At 37.3% G+C, this 18,792-nt stretch overlaps 2 protein-coding genes across 21 annotated transcripts in view; one reads left to right on the top strand and one right to left on the bottom strand.

Annotated features, from left to right (window-relative positions):
- The window catches only part of SUPT20H (SPT20 homolog, SAGA complex component), a 39,810-nt gene extending 29,741 nt beyond the window's left edge, over nt 1–10,069 (top strand). For 14 of the 19 annotated variants that reach the window (XM_047756142.1, XM_047756133.1, XM_047756141.1 and 11 more), the window contains 6 exons: nt 115–269; nt 2,756–2,811; nt 5,260–5,379; nt 7,019–7,124; nt 8,729–8,832; nt 9,588–9,889. In XM_047756142.1, coding sequence (XP_047612098.1) covers nt 115–269; nt 2,756–2,811; nt 5,260–5,379; nt 7,019–7,124; nt 8,729–8,832; nt 9,588–9,725 — 679 coding nt within the window. In that variant the 3' untranslated portion in view covers nt 9,726–9,889. Of the gene's footprint in view, nt 1–114; nt 270–2,755; nt 2,812–5,259; nt 5,380–7,018; nt 7,125–8,728; nt 8,833–9,587 lie in introns of all 19 variants that reach the window. The other 5 variants (XM_047756144.1, XM_047756147.1, XM_047756148.1 and 2 more) reach the window with 3 other exon arrangements.
- EXOSC8 (exosome component 8) lies at nt 9,980–18,722 on the bottom strand. Of its 2 annotated transcripts, XM_047756154.1 has the most exons (12): nt 18,674–18,722; nt 17,543–17,579; nt 17,244–17,307; nt 15,311–15,384; nt 14,089–14,134; nt 13,321–13,426; nt 13,193–13,238; nt 12,374–12,470; nt 11,973–12,093; nt 11,205–11,229; nt 10,522–10,614; nt 9,980–10,194 (listed from the first exon to the last, which is right to left on the bottom strand). In XM_047756154.1, exons 1-11 carry the CDS (start codon nt 18,688–18,690, stop codon nt 10,570–10,572), a joined length of 678 nt encoding a protein of 225 aa, XP_047612110.1. In that variant the 5' UTR covers nt 18,691–18,722; the 3' UTR covers nt 9,980–10,194; nt 10,522–10,569. The 2 variants fall into 2 exon arrangements, with proteins under 2 accessions (XP_047612110.1, XP_047612109.1); XM_047756153.1 differs by lacking the exon at nt 11,205–11,229 and having other exon boundaries at nt 10,522–10,628.
- Nucleotides 18,723–18,792: the final 70 nt, after the last annotated feature.

The raw sequence follows: 18,792 nt of genomic DNA, 5'->3' as shown, positions 1-18,792 counted from the left end.
TTTAAGATAGAAATATCTTTGTTTGTTTAGTAGTTTGTCTTTAATGAAAGGAACTATGTGGCTGATTTTCCCTTTTATAGTGCTAGTTTAATGCTTTGTCTTATTCTCCTGCAGTGGAGCTCAAGCCTTGATGAGTGGTTCAAACCCTGTGCTGGGCTGTAACACTGGTGCCATAACTCCTGCAGGAATAAACCTGAGTGGCCTTCTACCCTCAGGAGGTCTGCTACCAAATGCATTGCCCGGTACAATGCAGGCAGCTTCTCAAGCAGGTCAGAATATTGGAAATAACAACTTCTAACAAAATCAAAGTCCATGCTTATGTAAAAATGTCATTTTAAGGATATTTAAACATTTAACATCCTAATTTTACATAAAATACTATATATTGGAAATACTTTCAAAATCTTGTTAAAGTTCTGCTGTTTGAATTGAAAACCATCTAGCTTTCAGCTTCTGTGGAAAAACTTGATAGGCCTATAAGTCTGCAGATTTTACCTTTGCCTTCCAAACATTATGATAAAACTAACTTTGATTGTCAGTGTAGTCCTGTTTCAAGTAAAAGAAATATATTCTGAAAATGTGTGTATGCAAGAAAGGCAACATAGCATGGCACTTAAAAGCCTGCGTCTGGGAGTTCCCGTCGTGGCTCAGTGGTTAACAAATGTGACTAGGAACCCCAAGGTTGCCGGTTCGATCCCTGGCCTCGCTCAGTGGGATAAGGATCCAGCATTGCCATGATCTGTGGTGTAGGTCACAGATGCGGCTTGGATCCCATGTTGCTGTGGCTCTGACATAGTCCCGTGGCTATAGCTCCGATTAGACCCCTAGCCTGGGAAACTCCATATACTCCCAGTGTGGCCCTGGAAAAAGAAAAAAAAAAAAAAAAAAGCCTGGGTCTGAAGTCAGACATTCTAAATTTGAATGCTGCTTGTGCAACATACTCTACCCCATGTAATCATGGCAGAGTTAACATTTGTGCCTCACTTTCTTCATAAATAACATGAGGATAGGAGTTCCCAGGTGGCCTGGTGGGTTAAAGATCTGATATCACTGCTGTGGCATGGGTTTGAGCCATGGCCTGGGAACTTCTTTATGCCGTGAGTGTGGCCAAAAAAAGTGGAGGGAAGTATTATGATAATACTTCCCCTTACTGGTAAGTGAATGTTGATGAACTGCTTAAACTATGCCTCAAACGTAATAAACATTCAAAAATATTTCCTATCATTATCATCATTAGTAGTAATTTTATTCTAGTAGTAGTAATTATAATTACATATACTGGAAAAGAATTTTAACAACTTGTGCTATTTTTTAATGCTCTTTAAGACCATGTATAATATCTCAAGACAATCTAATTTCTTCTGAGAAAAAAAAATTAACAGTAAAAAGAAGCTTGACTTAATAAGAAAAACTTATCAGAAACTTTCTATGAGTTAGGACAGAGAGAACCTCAGAATATAATTTGAACATGTTAATAAATTACTCTGATTTTCTAATTCTAGCTAATATTCTTAATGTGTATAAATGTGCTTTAGTGACAGAAGCCCTGAAAATGGAGTCAGTATTGAATTTAGGATGTTTATATGTAGTTCTACTAGTTAATTGTAGCTCCAAATCCTGTCTGTGGTGCCAGAAAGAAGTCACTTAGTTTTTCCTTAGCACAGTTTTATCTGTTCTAAAATGGGAATAAAAACATCTAACTTCAGTTGGTACTTAGGAGAAATAAATTAAGTGATATGAAAATGCCTTCGGTAAGCTATAAAAAGCATTATACAAATGTCATCCACCTTTAAAGGGAGTTGTGTCAATTTTCTTATAGTGAATGCCTGGAGAAGTATCAGTATTGCCATATTTTTATCTGATTGTGCTTTTTCCGTTTCTTATATAAGACTTTCATACTGTTATCTGAGTTATCTGCTCTTTATCTTTTTTAATACAATTATTTGCGTAGAGAATTTTAATTGGTATTTGACTTGGTATATTTAGTTAGGAAAATATGTACATACTTTTGAGACTGAGATCAGCAAACCATTACCTGTAGTCCAAGCTAAGAATAGTTTTACAATTCTAAAGATTCGTTTTTTCCAGGGGGTGTTTGGTCAAGATAAGAGAAACAGTATGTGACAGAGTCTCTGCGTGGCCCACAAATCCTACTGAAAGTTTGCCACCCCCTGCTTTATGATACACTCTGTCTTGTGTCACAGACTTGGGAGAATAAGTCCAGAATTCACAGAGCATTGTTTCCTGACTTTTAGCTTGAACCTCACACACACAAATTCACTGTTCCTTCATATTATTAATGTTAGCATTTGTACTTTAAAAAATAGATCAGAGCATACTGGTTCTCAGATACAGGATTATTATCATATACTATTAGCACTGAGAATGTAAATAGATGCTAGTACCTGAAATGTATTTACACAACAGTGGCAATTTTATTATATTTTTAGTGTTTGTATACCGCTAGATTATTTTTCCAGCCCACACTCAAAATAGTGATAAAGTCGTCTTAGTTTTTGTAATATGGAATACAGTGTACATCTCGTGCTCCATATCTTTGAATGAGATCTCGGTATTGATAAATACTGATGAAAATGAGATTTTTTTTTTTAAAGAAACATTAGGAGTATAGGAAATAAGCACAACTATGCAGGAAGTACTTAAGATGTTGTATTTTTATATACTAAAGCATAAAATTCTTTCAAGTATAAAAAGATTTTAATTCGCTGTTATAACCATGAGTTTTATTTAATAGGTGTTCCATTTGGTTTAAAAAATACTTCAAGTCTCAGGCCCTTAAATCTACTCCAGGTAAACCTTAAACACTGCTTTTTATTAAAATTTATATATATTATTTATTTTTAAACCATGTATGTCTGTATATTTCAGCATTTGAAATTTTGAGGTTATTTTAAAATTTTCTAAGTGTGGTTATCTTTGTATGGTCAGGTAGTTGAGGGGAAAGAATTGGTATCCTGTGTCCAGTTTTATCAGCTCTAGCACCCTTGCCGAATCAAGAACTAGTTTTTCCAGAAGGGAAGAGTTGACAACTGCCAAGGAAAAGGACTTGCCTCTAGTAATAGCAGCAGATATAATTAGAAAGTAATTCCTCACTCAGCAGGTTTTTATGTGTACATATATGTGGTATTGTTTGCTTACAACAGATTTTATGCATGAAAAGAAATTTTTTAAATTAGGTATGTATTCTTTGCTGAAGAGAATATGACTTGGTAGCACAATGTCAGGCACCTGGTGTCATTCAGTAAATGTATCTCTGTTTTTGTATAATGGTGAGACTTTTTTTTTTTTTAAATATAGTATTAATATAGTATTTTTTTTCCTTCTTTCTTTTTTTTTTTTTTGTCTTTTCTAGGACCACATCTGCAGCATATGGAGGTTCCCAGGCTAGGGGTCTAATCGGAGGTGTAGCCTCAAGCCTACACCAGAGCCACAGCGACGCAGGATCCAGGCCACATTTGCGACCTGCACCACAGTTCACGGCAATGCTGGATACTTAACCCACTCAGCGAGGCCTGGGATCAAACCCACAACCTCATGGTTCCTAGTCAGATTCGTTAACCACTGAGCCATGATGGGAACTCCGATCTGTAGCTTTTTAAAAATTATAGTTGATTTACAGTGTTCTGTCAATTTGATGAGACTTTCCTTATACATGTTATCAGTGTTAGCATATAAAGAGAGATTGTAGGTGAAGAGTTAATAAGTACATGTTGTGATCTTAAAATATTCTAAGTCTTATGCTAGGTCCTTTAAAGGTGGAGTCCAGTATCAAACTAGCAGGTTGGAAAATGGATGGGATTATCTACAGAGAATTTTTAGAAAAGGTAGACGTGAATATAAAAATTTGGAGACAGAAAATGGCAGATCTTTGAATTATCGGGAAATAAACAGTAACAAACAGATCTGTCCAGAGTTCCCATCGGCTCAGCAGAAACGAATCTGACTGGCATCCATGAGGATGCAGGTTTGATCCCTGGCTTTGCTCAGTGGGTTAAGGATCTGGCGTTGCCCTGAACTGTGGTGTAGGTTGCAGATGGGCCTTGGATCTGGTGTTGCTGTGGCCAGCGGCTAAAGCTCCAATTTGACCCTTAGCCTGGGAACCTCCATATGCTGCGGGTGTGGCCCTAAAAAGACAAAAAAAAAAAAAAAAAAAAGAAGAAGAAGGAAAGGAAGAGAGAGAGAAAGAATAAATCAGGGAATATATGTAGAAATAAAACTTAAATCTTATTTCCTGTACAACATGCCAATAGTATTTACAGACTAATTGCGGAATAATCTGCTTTGTAATATGAACACACTGGTTTGGTTTAAGTAGGCAACTTTCCTGCATTTTTCTCTAGGAATTTCTACAGGGATTACTCTCAGTGTTAGGAGCGGGATTGCTTAATAGCCCTGATAAGCATTAAGGGCAAAACCATCTTATAAATTATATTTTGCTACATTTATTATCTAATTGAGGAAAGAACATTTGACCTGTGCTATGTCCAGATTTACCTTACAGTGAGCTGTGTTGTGTTTAGACCCTCAACACCTTTTTTTGACTGTATTTAAGAGTTTTATATTTGATATTTGCTAGGACTTTACCCCAAACATTCAAAGTGTTTTTAGTTTAAATCCCTATAGAATACAATAGAAAAACCATTTGTTTCCTGATGCATTTTAGTTTTAGTTTCTAACGTGGAGTTTTTTAAAAGCTTCTTTATAAGAAGCTTTTGCTTTGTCTTATTTTTAATTTAGATTGGCAGAGCATGTCCCCCAACTAAATAGGGACATCTAATGCAGTTTCTTTTAAGCTTTAAAATTCCTGTGTTAAATGAAAACCTATGCATTTCTGGTTTGGAGACAAAGCTATTCCATATTTAGTGAGATGAGTTTTCTTAATATATATCCCTGATTATCACTAGCTTCTTGTTTATACTTCCAAATGCATGTAATGCTGTTTTGTGTTGATGTGTAAAAAGATTTAAGTTAAAGCAATATTTGGATAGCTAACTATTGAAGCAGACAGATTTGTGTTTGAGACTACAAACATATTTGACAAGTAATAGCACTTAAAAATTGTGTTTAAATAGATCATTCCTTTTTTTAAGGGCAGGGATCTTGTTTTGATTTTTGTTCACCTGTTTCCTCAGTCCATAGAGGAATGCCTAACACATAGTGAATGCTCCAAAAATATTTGTAGAATAAAGAAATTTAAATAATCTGAAATTGGCTAATTCTTGCTTAAATTCTTAATAGCTTCCAGGTGGTTCGCTCATTTTTAACACTCTACAGCAGCAGCAACAGCAGCTTTCTCAGTTTACACCACAGCAACCTCAACAACCCACAACTTCCAGTCCTCAACAGCCAGGGGAGCAGGTATGTCCTTCCTGTGCTTTGTATTATAGAATTATGGCCTTTGTTGTTGTTGTTGTTGTTTTGTATTTTCCTAGATAGTCATACATTTGCAAATAAAGAATTTTCTCTTTTCTTTATAATCTGTATGCCTTTCTGTTTGCTTTTCTTGACTTAATGTGCCCGCTAGATTTCTAGTACTATATGGCAAAGAGTGCTTTAAGCTTTATAGTGTTTTTCATTCTGATTAAGCAATATTGGGGGAAAACAAAAAAAAAAGCAGTTTAAAAATGGGCTAAAATAGACATTTCTACACACACATGCAGGTGGCCACTAGGCACATGAAAAGATGTTCAAGATGTTAATTAGAGAAATGCAAATCAAAATCACAGTGAGGTATCATCTCACATCAGTCAGAATGGCCATCATCAAAAAGCCTACAAATAATAAATGCTGGAGAGGGTGTGGAGAAAGGGGCGCTTTCTTAAACTGTTGGTGAGAATGTAAATTTGTGCAGCCACTACAGAAAACAATATGGCAGTTCCTTTAAAACTGAAAGCAGAGCAACCAGGTTATCCAGCAATCCTACTCGTGGGTAGGTGTATATATCCAGAAATGATGAAAACTAATTCAAACAGAAGCATTATTTAGAAACAACCCAAGTACCCATCAACAGATCATTGGCTTAAGAAGATGCGCACACACACTGTAATATTAGCCATAAAGTATGAAATATTGCTATTTACAATAAAATGGATAGATCTAGAGAATATCAAATTAAGTGAAGTAGGACAGAGAAAGACAAATATATGATATCACCTAAGATGATAATATCTACAAAAAAAATACGAATGAGGGAGTTCCCATCGTGGCGCAGCAGAAACGAATCTGACTAGGAACCATGAGGTTGCAGGTTTGATATCTGATATCTGGCCTCGCTCAGTGGGGTTAAGGATCTGGCATTGCTGTGAGCTGTGTAGTCGAACACAAGCAGCTTGGATCTCACATGGCTGTGGCTGTGGCATAGGCCAGCATCCACAACTCCGATTAGACCCCTAGCCTGGGAACTCCATATGCTGTGGGTATGGCCCTAAAAAGACAAAAAAGACAAAAAAAATATAATACAAATGAATATATAGAAAACAAACTAGTGACTCACAGACATAGAAAACAAACATGGTTACCACAGGGTGGGGAGTTGGGGGAGGATAAATTAGAATAGGATTAACAGATACAAACTATTATACATAAATAGGCAATAGGAATTTATTGTATAGCACAGGGAACTATATTCAGTATCTTATAATAACCTATAATGGAAAATAATCTAGAAAAATATATAAAACTGAATAGCTTTGCTATATGTACACCTGAAACCAAAGCAACTAACTATATACCTCAATAAAAAAAAGTTCTGATGAATCTTTATAGCAGCTGCAGTAGTTATTTTTAATACAGCATCAAACAATAAACCAATACAGAATCACTTCTGAAAATTAGGTTTTATTACTTGAATATTATTCTTGCTAATCTAAATGCTTTTGAAATCTTTTCCCTATTTTTTTATGTCTAATGTTTTTTTTTCATACAGGAAAAATACGAATTCCACTAATCCAAAAAAAAAGGCTTTTCTGTACAAGTCATGTATTCTTTTTTTATTCAGGGTTCTGAACAAAGTTCGGCCAGTCAAGAACAGGCCTTATCTGCACAGCATGCTGCCGTTATTAACCTTGCCGGAGTAGGAAGTTTTATGCAGCCACAGGCAGCTGGTTGGTATTTTCATAACTAAATATGTTGAATTTGTTGCTAAATCTATCTAATCTGTTTGGGATCTCACCATTTTAACTGTTTCTTTTCCTTTTGCAAGCGGTAACAAGGAAAACATTTAGTTGTATTTTAATGTGTGAATTATTAAACTCAATTGATGGCCCTCTGAGGGTTTTTTTCATTATTTTAACAATTCATTAGTTAAAAGTGCTCTGACCTCCGTATATTTACAGCAGTTGTGTTTTCCTCATGTTAAGTTTTGTTGGCAAAATTTTACGCAGTTATCCAGCTTACTAGGAAGCTTCCAAAGCTGTTAATCTTTTCAGTTTTTCTGGATTATTGAGACTGCATTTTTCAAGGTTGCAAAATCTTTTATCTCATTCCAGTAGCTTGTAGTTGCATGAATTAAGACTTAATGGTCAAGTAGCATAGCTTTAGTAAGACACTTGGAAAAAAAAAATAAGATTATACCAAATGATTGCTCACCACTTCTAGTAATAAATGGTGAACCAAAGATTGACCTTTAATGAAGATTATTTTATCAACTGACAATAGCAATTATAACTTAACATTTAGTTAAAATCAATAAGCCACATGTATAAGGAAACTGAGATAAACATTTGAGGATTAGTGAATGAACATGTTAACGTTACCATTTTGAACCACTGGGTTTACTTACTTACTAAGACGCCTTATAGAGTCCTGCACAACTCCTGGTTTCTGAGTCTGGAATAAGCAATGTCTTAGGTTAAGTTCTAATTTAGAACTGATGAATTTCCAAATGGAAATTATAAACCATTACCCCACAAGTTACAAATTTCCTAAAATAGCTGTAATATAATTTAATGGAAAGAAACGTAGGCTGAAAAATGAGAATGTTCCTGGCTTCACACTACCACTAGCTTTGAATTACTCAAGGATCCAGGCCTGAAATTTCCTCATCTGTTCTTCAACAGTGAGAGTTGAACTTAACACTGATCCCACTCAGTTCTAAAAGGTTTGCCACCTTTGTTGCTAATACTATATGGTCTGATACTCACTGTAACATCTTTTTCCACTTGTCTACCAGTTTTACCCTTAAGGTGGTTTGTATTTCACTCCTTTTCCTACCTGATTGATTATATTTTAAAATAACATACTATAGTCAGTTGTTTTGTTTTTGGTTTTTTTTTTTCCAGCTTTGCCTCCAGCATGTGGAATTTCCTAGGCCAAGGATCAAACCTACACATCAGGAACCTAAGCCACTGCAGTGATAACTCTGGATCTTTAAGCCATTGCACCAGAGAACTCCACTGTAGTCAGTATTTTGCAAGAAATCCTTAACAAAATAGTGCTAATCAGGTCACTGAGACTGAAGAAAAGAGAGGAATGCAGTGCTTTGGCCCACATGCTCTCCCTTCTCTTCCTTGTCCAGGAAGTTCTGTAATCATTGGTACCCTCAACTAACAGGAGACTCTACTAAATTTATTCTGAAATGTCTGTGATTTGATACTTAAGATTAATCATACTGATACTTTTCTATTATTTCATTTTCTATGTTGTCCTTTTCTAACCCTGGTAGCCTTCAAACTATCTGACTGGCCTGCTTTCCCCTTCTCCTCTGTAGTGTTGTCTCAGCTTGGCTCTGCCGAGAACAGACCTGAGCAAAGCCTTCCTCAGCAGAGATTCCAGCTCTCCTCTGCCTTTCAACAGCAGCAGCAACAGATCCAAGTAATCCAGCAACTTCACTCTGGTTACATTTTTAAAGATACTCTGCTCCAAAAGTACTTTACACTACCTTACTTTGGTTTTATTTTACTGTCTTTTAAGACTGTACTATTAACTGGTAAATAATTTAGCAGATTTTACTTAAAAGTCTGACAATTTTAGCCAGTCAACTTGGAGCACAGAATATATTTTGTACATTTAAGTTATACTCTTCCTAATTTAAAATCTTTCATGAAGTGCTGGTGGCACATTACCATATTTTTGTAGTTTCCAGTATATTTTGAAATAGTTTTAATGCCTATGGTTAACTTTTTAATATTGTACTGCAGAAAAGGCAGGCATACCAGTGTTATTAGTAAATGTCATACCTATTTTAGAAAAAATGTTATTCTATTATTCTAGGAAGTCAGCAGTATTATAGTTGACTATCTTTAATATACAGGGTGGTTTATATTGCTATAAACGATCATACAACAAAATGGTAACTGAAGTTGCTGAGTTACTGCAATACAGACTGGCCAGGCAAAGTAACAGAAATACTTTTGAGGTTTACCACGAACCGTTCTTAAAGCCCTTAGCAGGCTTCTGTGCCACTGGTGCTGTTTGACTGTGCACTGTCTCAGTGTGGTATAGTCCCTTTTTGTTACCTTGGTGCTTTCTCCCTTTCAGTTTTGTTGTTTTCATCACTCTCAGGAAAAGCACCTTTCTAAATATGCCGATGTTTAACCTAACTTGCTTTTTCTCCCTCTGTTTTGCAGCAGTTGCGATTCTTGCAGCATCAAATGGCTATGGCAGCAGCAGCAGCACAAACAGCTCAGCTACATCGGCATCGGCATACAGGCAGCCAGTCAAAAAGTAAAATGAAAAGAGGCACACCAGCCACTCCAAAATTCTGAGTCCTATTTTTTTCTTTTTAGAAACTTAAGAGCATTGAATCAAAAGGATTCTGAGTTTCTACTTCATTTTTGTTTTTTAAAATGTGTCAGTATTTTCATTGCTGGATACAAACTTTATACAGAAGCACAACCCTTAAATAAAAACAGCGAAATGGTTTAATGAACCATTAGGGTTGGTTTGCCTCAGTCACTGCTTTTTAAAAATGGTTTCACTGTACATAAATGGAAGTGACCTAAGAAATACTAGAAACATCTTTCAGAAGACTGTAGTTTGATATTTATTTAGTATAAAAGGTTTGTGCACAGTGTAAACAAATACAGTTTTTACAAATTTGTTTTGAAAATGTGGTGGTTTATTTGGGTTTCATACTCTTAAATACTTCATCCATCAGTTTTTTTACTTCTTTATGTCTTGTAACTGCTCGGCTCATACAGTCCTGAAGTTTAGCTCCAGTCAGTCCACTTCCACCTGGAAAATTAGTGTACTAATTAACACTTTTAATACCTTTGCTTTTTACATGAACATCACATCAAGTTATAAAACAAGAAAAGATGAGTAACATAAGCCAGTGGTGTGGTCTCAAGAGTTGCAAGTTATGATTCTGAGATTTGAGAACCACTGACATACATTATTAAAATGCCAGGAATCTGAGGTGACAGAGAAACTATAGTAAACATATATTAGGGAAAAACAGTATAACACTCCACGTTTCACTTGGCCCACCTTAATAAAAAGAAGCCCACACTTGAGTTTTCATCTACATGTTTAGTACTGTAATGGCAGGAAAGTACATGCCTGGTTTGTGAAGACAGCATAGCTTGCCTTCCTCATCCATTACTACTGTTAAGGTTCCGGTGGCCAGATGTTCCTCCTCTTCAGTAGGATCAACTATAAGCAGAGTACTATTTTTAAAATTAAAGAAAGAACAAGTATAAATTATTAACCCATGGGACAAATTTTACTTTGGAAAGGTACTAATTAAACTCACTACACCTGCATTTTAGCCTTGACATGGCGCTAGAAAGAACTGGTTAGAAGCCAGAAAAAATTGATAGCAACCTCAAATTCTACTACTTGGAAGAATCTTTGTCCATCAGTGGTTTTTTTGTTTTTTGTGTTTTCTTTTTTTTTTTTTTTGGTCTTTTTGCCTTTTCTAGGGCCACTCCCGCAGCATATGGAGGTTCCCAGGCTAGAGGTCATCGAATTAGAGCTGTAGCCACCAGCCTACACCAGAGCCACAGCACCTCGGGATCCGAGCCACGTCTGCAACCTACACCACAGGTCGCGGCAACACTGGATCCTTAACCCACTGAGCGAGGCCAGGGATCAAACCGGCAACCTCATGGTTCCTAGTCGGATTTGTTAACTACTGCGCCACGATGGGTGCCTGTCCTTCAATTTATGAATATATTGAAGTCCCTGGGAATTACTGGAGATAGGCTAAGGTAAAATCTTTTGCAAAATAATTGAAAACTAACCTTACATAAGAACAGGCAAACCAAGCTACAAGTGAGAAAAGCACAGAATTAATCCAAATCAGGTTTTTGACAATAAAGGTTAGCTAATAATAACTGTACAAGGAGAACAGGTATAAGAACAGGTATAAACTCAGCTGTCCAGGACAAACTATAGTCACTAAGCATTTCCTGAAAAGCCAACTGAGTAATAATCCTTCGGAGTTCCCATCATGGCTCAGTGGAAACAAATGTGACTAGTATCCATGAGGATGCAGGTTTGATCCCTGGCCTCGCTCAGTGGGTTAAGGATCCAACGTTGCCGTAAGCTGTGGCATAGGTCAAAGATGAGGCTCAGATCTCGCGTTGCTGTGGCTGTGGTTTAGGCCAGCAGCTCCAGATCTCATTCAACTGCTAGATTGGGAACCTCCATGTGCCATTGGTATGGCCCTTAAAAAAAAAAAATAAAGACAGGAGTTCCGTGGTGCAGTGGTTAATGAATCCGACTAGGAACCATGAGGTTGCGGGTTCGATCCCTGCCCTTGCTCAGTGGGTTAAAGATCCCGCATTGCCGTGAGCTGTGGTATAGGTCGCAGACGCGGCTCAGATCCTGTGTTGCTGTGGCTCTGGCGTAGGCTGGTGGCTAAGGCTCCAATTAGACCCCTAGCCTGGGAACCTCCATATGCCGTGACAGCGGCCCAAGAAATGCCAAAAAGACCAAAAAAAAAGACAAAAATAACAATCCTTCAATGTATTCAATGTACAACTTTTTAATACATTTGATTAACTTACTCATCAAACACAGCAAATGAAGTTGCAACTGGGTGAGTTCTAATATTCAAATAACTTTTCTTCTTTAAATTAACTTCTGCTAAAGCAGTTTCTTCATTTATATTAACTTCAGGCAACTGTACTAGAAAAAGGCAAATATGTAAAATCAGTCTAGTGAAAGTAACAAAAAGGTGCTATCCTTTGTTAACTCTTCCCTGTTTAGCTTGTCCAGAATATTAATTTTTCAAAAAAATTATCCTAGAACAATTAAGGTAAATATAGTAGATACCGACATTTTTCTTTAATTTACGAACACATGAGAGGTAAATCTTAGCAAAAAATCTTTAAAAATTTACTGAGAAATTTTAACAAAGCATTCTGACACATAAGTAGGAACATTCCCTTTTATTAAGGTTGCTTACCATTTTTTAAAGCTGCTAACAAAGCAAATGTACAGGCATCCAAAATGTTTCCATCGTGGTTGAGGCAAATGAGATCACAGTATAGAACCCAAGCTAGCTAAAACAGAGTTTACACAAAATGGAAATTAAAGTCTTCTGATTGGTATAACATACATTTGTTTTTACTTACAAACCACACCCTTCATTAGATAAGCAAGATAACCTTCAAGACAAAAAACTTAAAACTTTAAAGTTTAAAAAAAAACTGTACAGGTTGGATAAAAGCTGACTTTTTAATACCAAAAGCTGACAGGTGAACATCTCCATTTCACTCAAGGGAACTACAATGATGAAGGAGTTACTTCTGAAAATCTAAAATGAAACTTAAAATGTACTTTACCATAGAAACCTCAATATGTGAAACTTTAAGATCTTAATGCTTAATACATCAGTATAATCAAATAGGAAAAGCCTCTAGGTACTAGTCAACTTAGTTCAAAGTCTAACAGACTTTTGGAATTTATACTGTGGATTACCTCAAATACATGTTAGCTGATCAGACAGTAATAATCTGCTAGAAGAAATTTTAAAATGACTGTGTTATTTCTTTGAAAGGGAGGGGAGATTACATCAGCTTAAGAGGCATAGCCTAGCCAGGTACTGAAGTCATCAAAATTGGTTGTTTAATTTTTTTACCTTTTTTTAGTGAATTCCATCTAGAATGGAATCTAGTAAAGACATCAGTATTTAAAGCTACTGTGTTTTGTTTTTTTTTTATAAATTTTTCCCACAAAACCCACCAGAATTAATAAAAGGTCATAGCCTCTTTATTCCTCTTACCTTTCCTGGAGAAATGCATAAGTCCTCTTTCTGAATTATCTGTGAACTTGATTTAAAGACAAAGAGCACGGTAAATAAAAGTTCAAACGCTCTAAAATGAATGATAGATTTTATCAGGATGATCTTACTTTTCAATGACATCTGCAATAAACTGGCTGGCCACTTGGGCCTCTTCTCCCGGAGGGCCAGACCGAAATCTCCAGGAACACAGAGGTGATAGATCCACATTAGGAACTGAAAAAATATTGCAGCTATGAACCAGATTTCATCTCTGATTTAGTGATAAAGGTATTATCAATCCACTGCAAAAGCAACTAGCCATGGAAAGCACTGTAAAACATCACATATATCTTTTCATCTTTGTAATAAGAATCCTGGGCTTAGACAAAATTTGTATTTTCCAACTGTTTTCCACACAAGCAATATCAAAAAAAGTCTATTTAAGGCCTTTTTCTAAAGGCCTTTCACTGAAGTTCTTATATGTCTTTCAAAATGCCCCAAAGTGTAACAGAAGATAGCCCCCCTCCCCAGTCATACCAAGTGTTATGCATTTTTAAAATGGTGGTTCTCATCATAATGAAAAGATGGTCCAAGAAAAAAAAAATCACATGGTGGTATGAATAAAACTTTACGGAAACAAAAGTTTGTAATTATAGCCCTTTGCCTAAGGTTTTATTTTCTTGGTTGATGACATCTATACAAAAACTGATCAAAAAAATATACTTATAAAATTCGCTATCTTGCTATTATGCTATCTTCTAACATATACAGAAAACTTTTCAGGAATGTCTAAAGCTTATGAATACTCTTCAATTCACCTACTAAGATTTAACTATAACAACAGTATTAACTATGTTAAAATATTTGTATTAAAATTACAAAACCATTTAACTCACCAATATATCCTTTATCAGGAGCATCTGTTGGTGGCGCTCCAAATTCCTGTAGAAGCAAACAAATGTTTCCTATGAAAGAAGCTGCTAAAAAATTGAGAAGACAGCAGTCAGTTACGGAAAGCTCTTCCATCTTAGCTAGTTAACTACATCCTGAGCATCTCCTATGCTCGGGAGGGCGTGTCAAGGGCTCTAGGGACACTGGCACCACTCCTTACAAGTTCTGCAGGGCCAGAAGGCAGTACAGCACAGCTGACTGTCGTGCCACTCATCAAAATTACTTGGGGCTCGTTAATTGGATTTCTGCTCCACCCTCTCTTCCACTTATTCAGCAGCCAGGACTGAATTTAAACCTAGGGATACTGACACAGCCAGATTTAGAAATCGATGGGAGGAATCAAAAGCAAATGTCAGAATCACACTTTGTAGCTCAGAGACTTTGAGCAAGTTATTTAACCTCTTACCATTCAACTTCCTCATTGGTAAAGTGGGAAGTTAATCGGGGCTACTTTCAGAAGATGTTAATAAGGGTCAAATGAAATAATATTAAATCCCTGACATAAAACCTGAAAAAGAGTAAGTGCTCAAATCTTGTTACATATCACTGCAACCTTTACTGAGAAAGAACCTGAACTTAGATTAAGCAAATTACAAAGTTCAGTATAGTCAAAAAAGCAGAGACTTTGGAATTAGTTATGTCTAAATTCCATTTATGAGCCTTATGTTCCTAGACAAGTTTTTTGAACCTCATGTTAAGATAGGAGATGAAGAGAGAAATATTTCAAATAATTATTCTGAGGTTTAAACTGGCTAATTTTTTAAAGCACCTAATATAAGGTGCCCAGGATATAGCAAGTACTCAGTTAATGGTAGCTATTACTCCCTCAAGCTTTTCCTTTAAACAATTTTCTACATATTTGCACAGATTAAATGCCATCCCTGCATAAAAAGATGTCACCCAAAATCCCTCTTAATTTCTCAAATTACAACCAAATTTTTAAAAAATTAAAAGTGGTGAGGATTTTTAAAAAATTTCGTTTCAGCACATTTGCAAATGTTCATAAATTATAATTGAGTCATTAAGCTTGGGAAATGAAAACAAGTACTAAAAAACTGACATCTGATCACCTCATCACCAGAACTATAGGTGTATATTACAATCTAATAAGTGTATGAACTAATTTGGTAACTCAAATCTTTATAGTAATATACACAATAAACTTACTGCTTTAATTCCACAAATTACTGTAGTGTTTCCCAGCTTCACTAAAGAAGAACCATCTGCAGTACCAATTGAACCTGAAAAGATAAGTATTTAAACAAAATGAAAAGCACTTTTTTTTTTTGGGGGGGGTCTTTTGTCCTTTTAGGGCTGCACCCACAGCATATGGAGGTTACCAGGCTAGGGATCCAATCGGAGCTGTAGCCGCTGGCCTACACCACAACCACAGCAACACCAGATCCAAGCTGCGTCTTCGACCTACACCGCAGCTCATGGCAATGCCGGATCTTTAACCCACTGAGCGAGGCCAGGGATCGAACCCGAAATCTCATGGTTCCTAGTTGGATTTGTTTCCGCTGCACCACGACGGGAACTCCTTTTCATTTTCTATGTATGGTTTTATCTTGCTACATATCTCATTTGTTTACAAAATTGTATTCCGTGAGTCTTGAGTCTTAAACAGCATGGATTAGAACTGCACCAGTCCACTTATACAAGGCATATTTTCAATAAATACTACTACAGTACTACATGATCCACTGTTGGTTGAATCCTTGATACAGAACCCGAGATATGGAGTACCAATTGTAAAATTATACTTGGATTTTCAACTGTGTGAGGATTGCCACCCCTAATCCCCTCATTGTTTAAAGGCCAACAGTACCATTTTAGGAATTATTCATGGAGTTCCCGTCGTGGCGCAGTGGTTAACGAATCCGACTAGGAACCATGAGGTTGCGGGTTCGGTCCCTGCCCTTGCTCAGTGGGTTAACGATCCGGCGTTGCCGTGAGTTGTGGTGTAGGTTGCAGACGCGGCTCGGATCCCCCGTTGCTGTGGCTCTGGCGTAGGCCAGTGGCTCCAGCTCCGATTCGACCCCTAGCCTGGGAACCTCCATATGCCGCGGGAGCGGCCCAAAGAGCAAAGACAAAAAAAAAAAAAAAAGAATTATTCATTATCCTTGAATTTGAGTTAATCATTTATTGTTCAGTCACAGGACTGTTACACAGATTAAAATCTCTTGACACGAAATCACTGTAATCCCTTAAACGTGGTACAATTTGTCTGAAATACTGTTTAAATGGCTCAGGGGCTAAAATTTGGGCATGTCATATAGGTATAATGGGAAAATTCTATGTTTGCAATAGAAGATTTAATAAATTTAAGATATATGAGAAAACCATATCTTATAATTTTTTTTTTCTTTTGTCTTTTTTGTCTTTTTAGGGCCGCACTCCTGGCATATGGAGGTTCCCAGGCTGGGGGTCCAATCGGAGCTGTAGCCACTGGCCTACGCCACAGCCACAGCAATGCAGGATCCAAGCCGCCCATCTATGACCTACACACAGCTTCAGACAACACTGGATCCTTAACCCACTGAGTGAGGCCAGGGTGGAACCGAAACCTCATGGTTCCTAGTCGGATTCATTTCCACTGTACCATCATGGGAACTCCCACATCTCATGGATTTTTTTAAAGGAAGGGGCGAAACACTACAGTTACTTTAAAATTTAAAATGAACATACCAGGAGTTCCCATCATGGCTCAGTGGTTAACGAATCTGACTAGGAACCATGAGGTTGAGGGTTCGATCCCTGGCCTTGCTCAGTGGGTTAAGGATCCAACATTGTCGTGAGCTGTGGTGTACGTTGCAGACGCGGCTCCGGTCTGGCGTAGCTGTGGCTGTGGAGTAGGCCGGCGGCTACAGCTCCGATAGACCCCTAGCCTGGGAACCTCCATATGCCGTGGGAGCGGCCCTAGAAAAAGGCAAAAAGACAAAAAAAATTAAAAAATAATAAAATGAACATACCAGTTGAGAGAATGATGCATTTAAAACTTAACAAGTAAAAATTTACTAGCATAAAAAAACAAGAAAAATTCTATTTTCAGAACTGAAGCAACCTCAACACTGTATCTTAGAACTCAAAATATCCTCACCTACATTGACAGTTGTGGTTCTGAATTCACCAAGTTCTCTTCCATCAGGTCGGCAGTTCTCTTTCTAAATACATACACAAACGTAGATTACATACATGTGTATTTTACACGCACCAGGAAATACACATTAAACTTCAACTCAAGTAAATCTGGATTACTTGAAAACTGTCTTTAACAATTGAGGCATAACTGACATTTAACATTAATTTCGCTATACAACATATGACTTATGTGTATTTATGAAAAAAGCATATATCATTATCAAAAGGCATAACATGTACATAACCACCTTTACTTACTAAAAATCTCCTGTAATACTCCAGAGGTTCCACAGTTCTGAAACATATAAATATGAAGATAAAGAATCTTAATATGAATTCAGAAACTTGGCTAAAATCTTAAGAGTGTGGTGATGGAGCAGAAATCTCCAAAATTGGTAACTAAGTTTCTTAGGTTCTAATGTTTATGTTGCCACATGTTACTGATTATAAAAAGCAGATACCTTGCCACAGCAATCACACTCAAGTGCGGTCCTTAATTCTGCCTTAAACAAGTAGAAAGTTGGAGCCCAAGACCCTGGGGTATCTTTAAAGAGAATTAATCCAAGTGTGAAAATAACATCAGTCTCCTCTGAAGCACGGATTCTCCGTGAATAGTAAAATTAACATATTTATTTTTCACTAGCCATCCCGCCACTGAAATTCAGCATATTCTTCAATTATGACTAGGTAGTAAACCATTATGAGCCGTACCTGCGACTTTAACAACCACAGATAGCAAATGCTTTCGTTATCACTTTGTAGTTGTCGAAGATATATGTAATACTCATGTTACTTCGAAATACTAGACTCCCCACTAAACCCTGTTTAAGAAAGTTAATTCTAAAACAGATCTATCTCACTATGCCATAAACTTGGAGTTTATATACAAATAGACAACTGTTTCAATATAATTGGTTTTCTTTGGAATTCCATTTCTTTTATTCACTTAAAACTAGACTCTGAAAAGAAAAATGTATAGGCTTCTCCAGAGTGGCACTAAAAACGCCTAAAACCTTCCGAGTAAGGCACAAAAGCTTTCAAAAGTAAACTACGGAAGACAGAGAGAGAGAGCAGGGTGGCACGTGGCCCGGGCGGAACACTTTTTAGGAGAGTACCAACGTCTCCTGGGCTGCATGTCGCTACACACCAAGCCAGAGCGCTTGGAGAGCTTGGAGCGCTTGCAACGCCACACAGTCCTTCCACCACAGCCTCACTGGGGGAGGACGCCCCGTTCCTTTCACTACGACCCCCTCCAGTCCCCCTGCCCGTGATGGAAGGAAGTGGGAATCCGGTGGGATGGTCTCTCGGTGAGAAAATCCCACCTAAAGGGTACATGAAGCTGCAATCCGCTAGGATACGAACTCCCGCCCGCCGGGTAGCCACACTCACTTGAACCCGGCCGCCATCTTCCCGCCCGCGCGCCTGCGCCTGCGCCTGCGCCTGGGTATCGCCTCACCTCTGGCCCGCGCAGCTGCTCCGCCGCAGCATTTTCAACACTGATGTTTGTT

Source organism: Phacochoerus africanus, chromosome 13, assembly GCF_016906955.1.
Source record: "Phacochoerus africanus isolate WHEZ1 chromosome 13, ROS_Pafr_v1, whole genome shotgun sequence".
Classification (NCBI taxonomy): domain Eukaryota; kingdom Metazoa; phylum Chordata; class Mammalia; order Artiodactyla; family Suidae; genus Phacochoerus; species Phacochoerus africanus.
The sequence above is the reverse complement of the archived record's forward strand: the minus strand, read 5'-3'. Positions and strand labels throughout refer to the sequence as shown.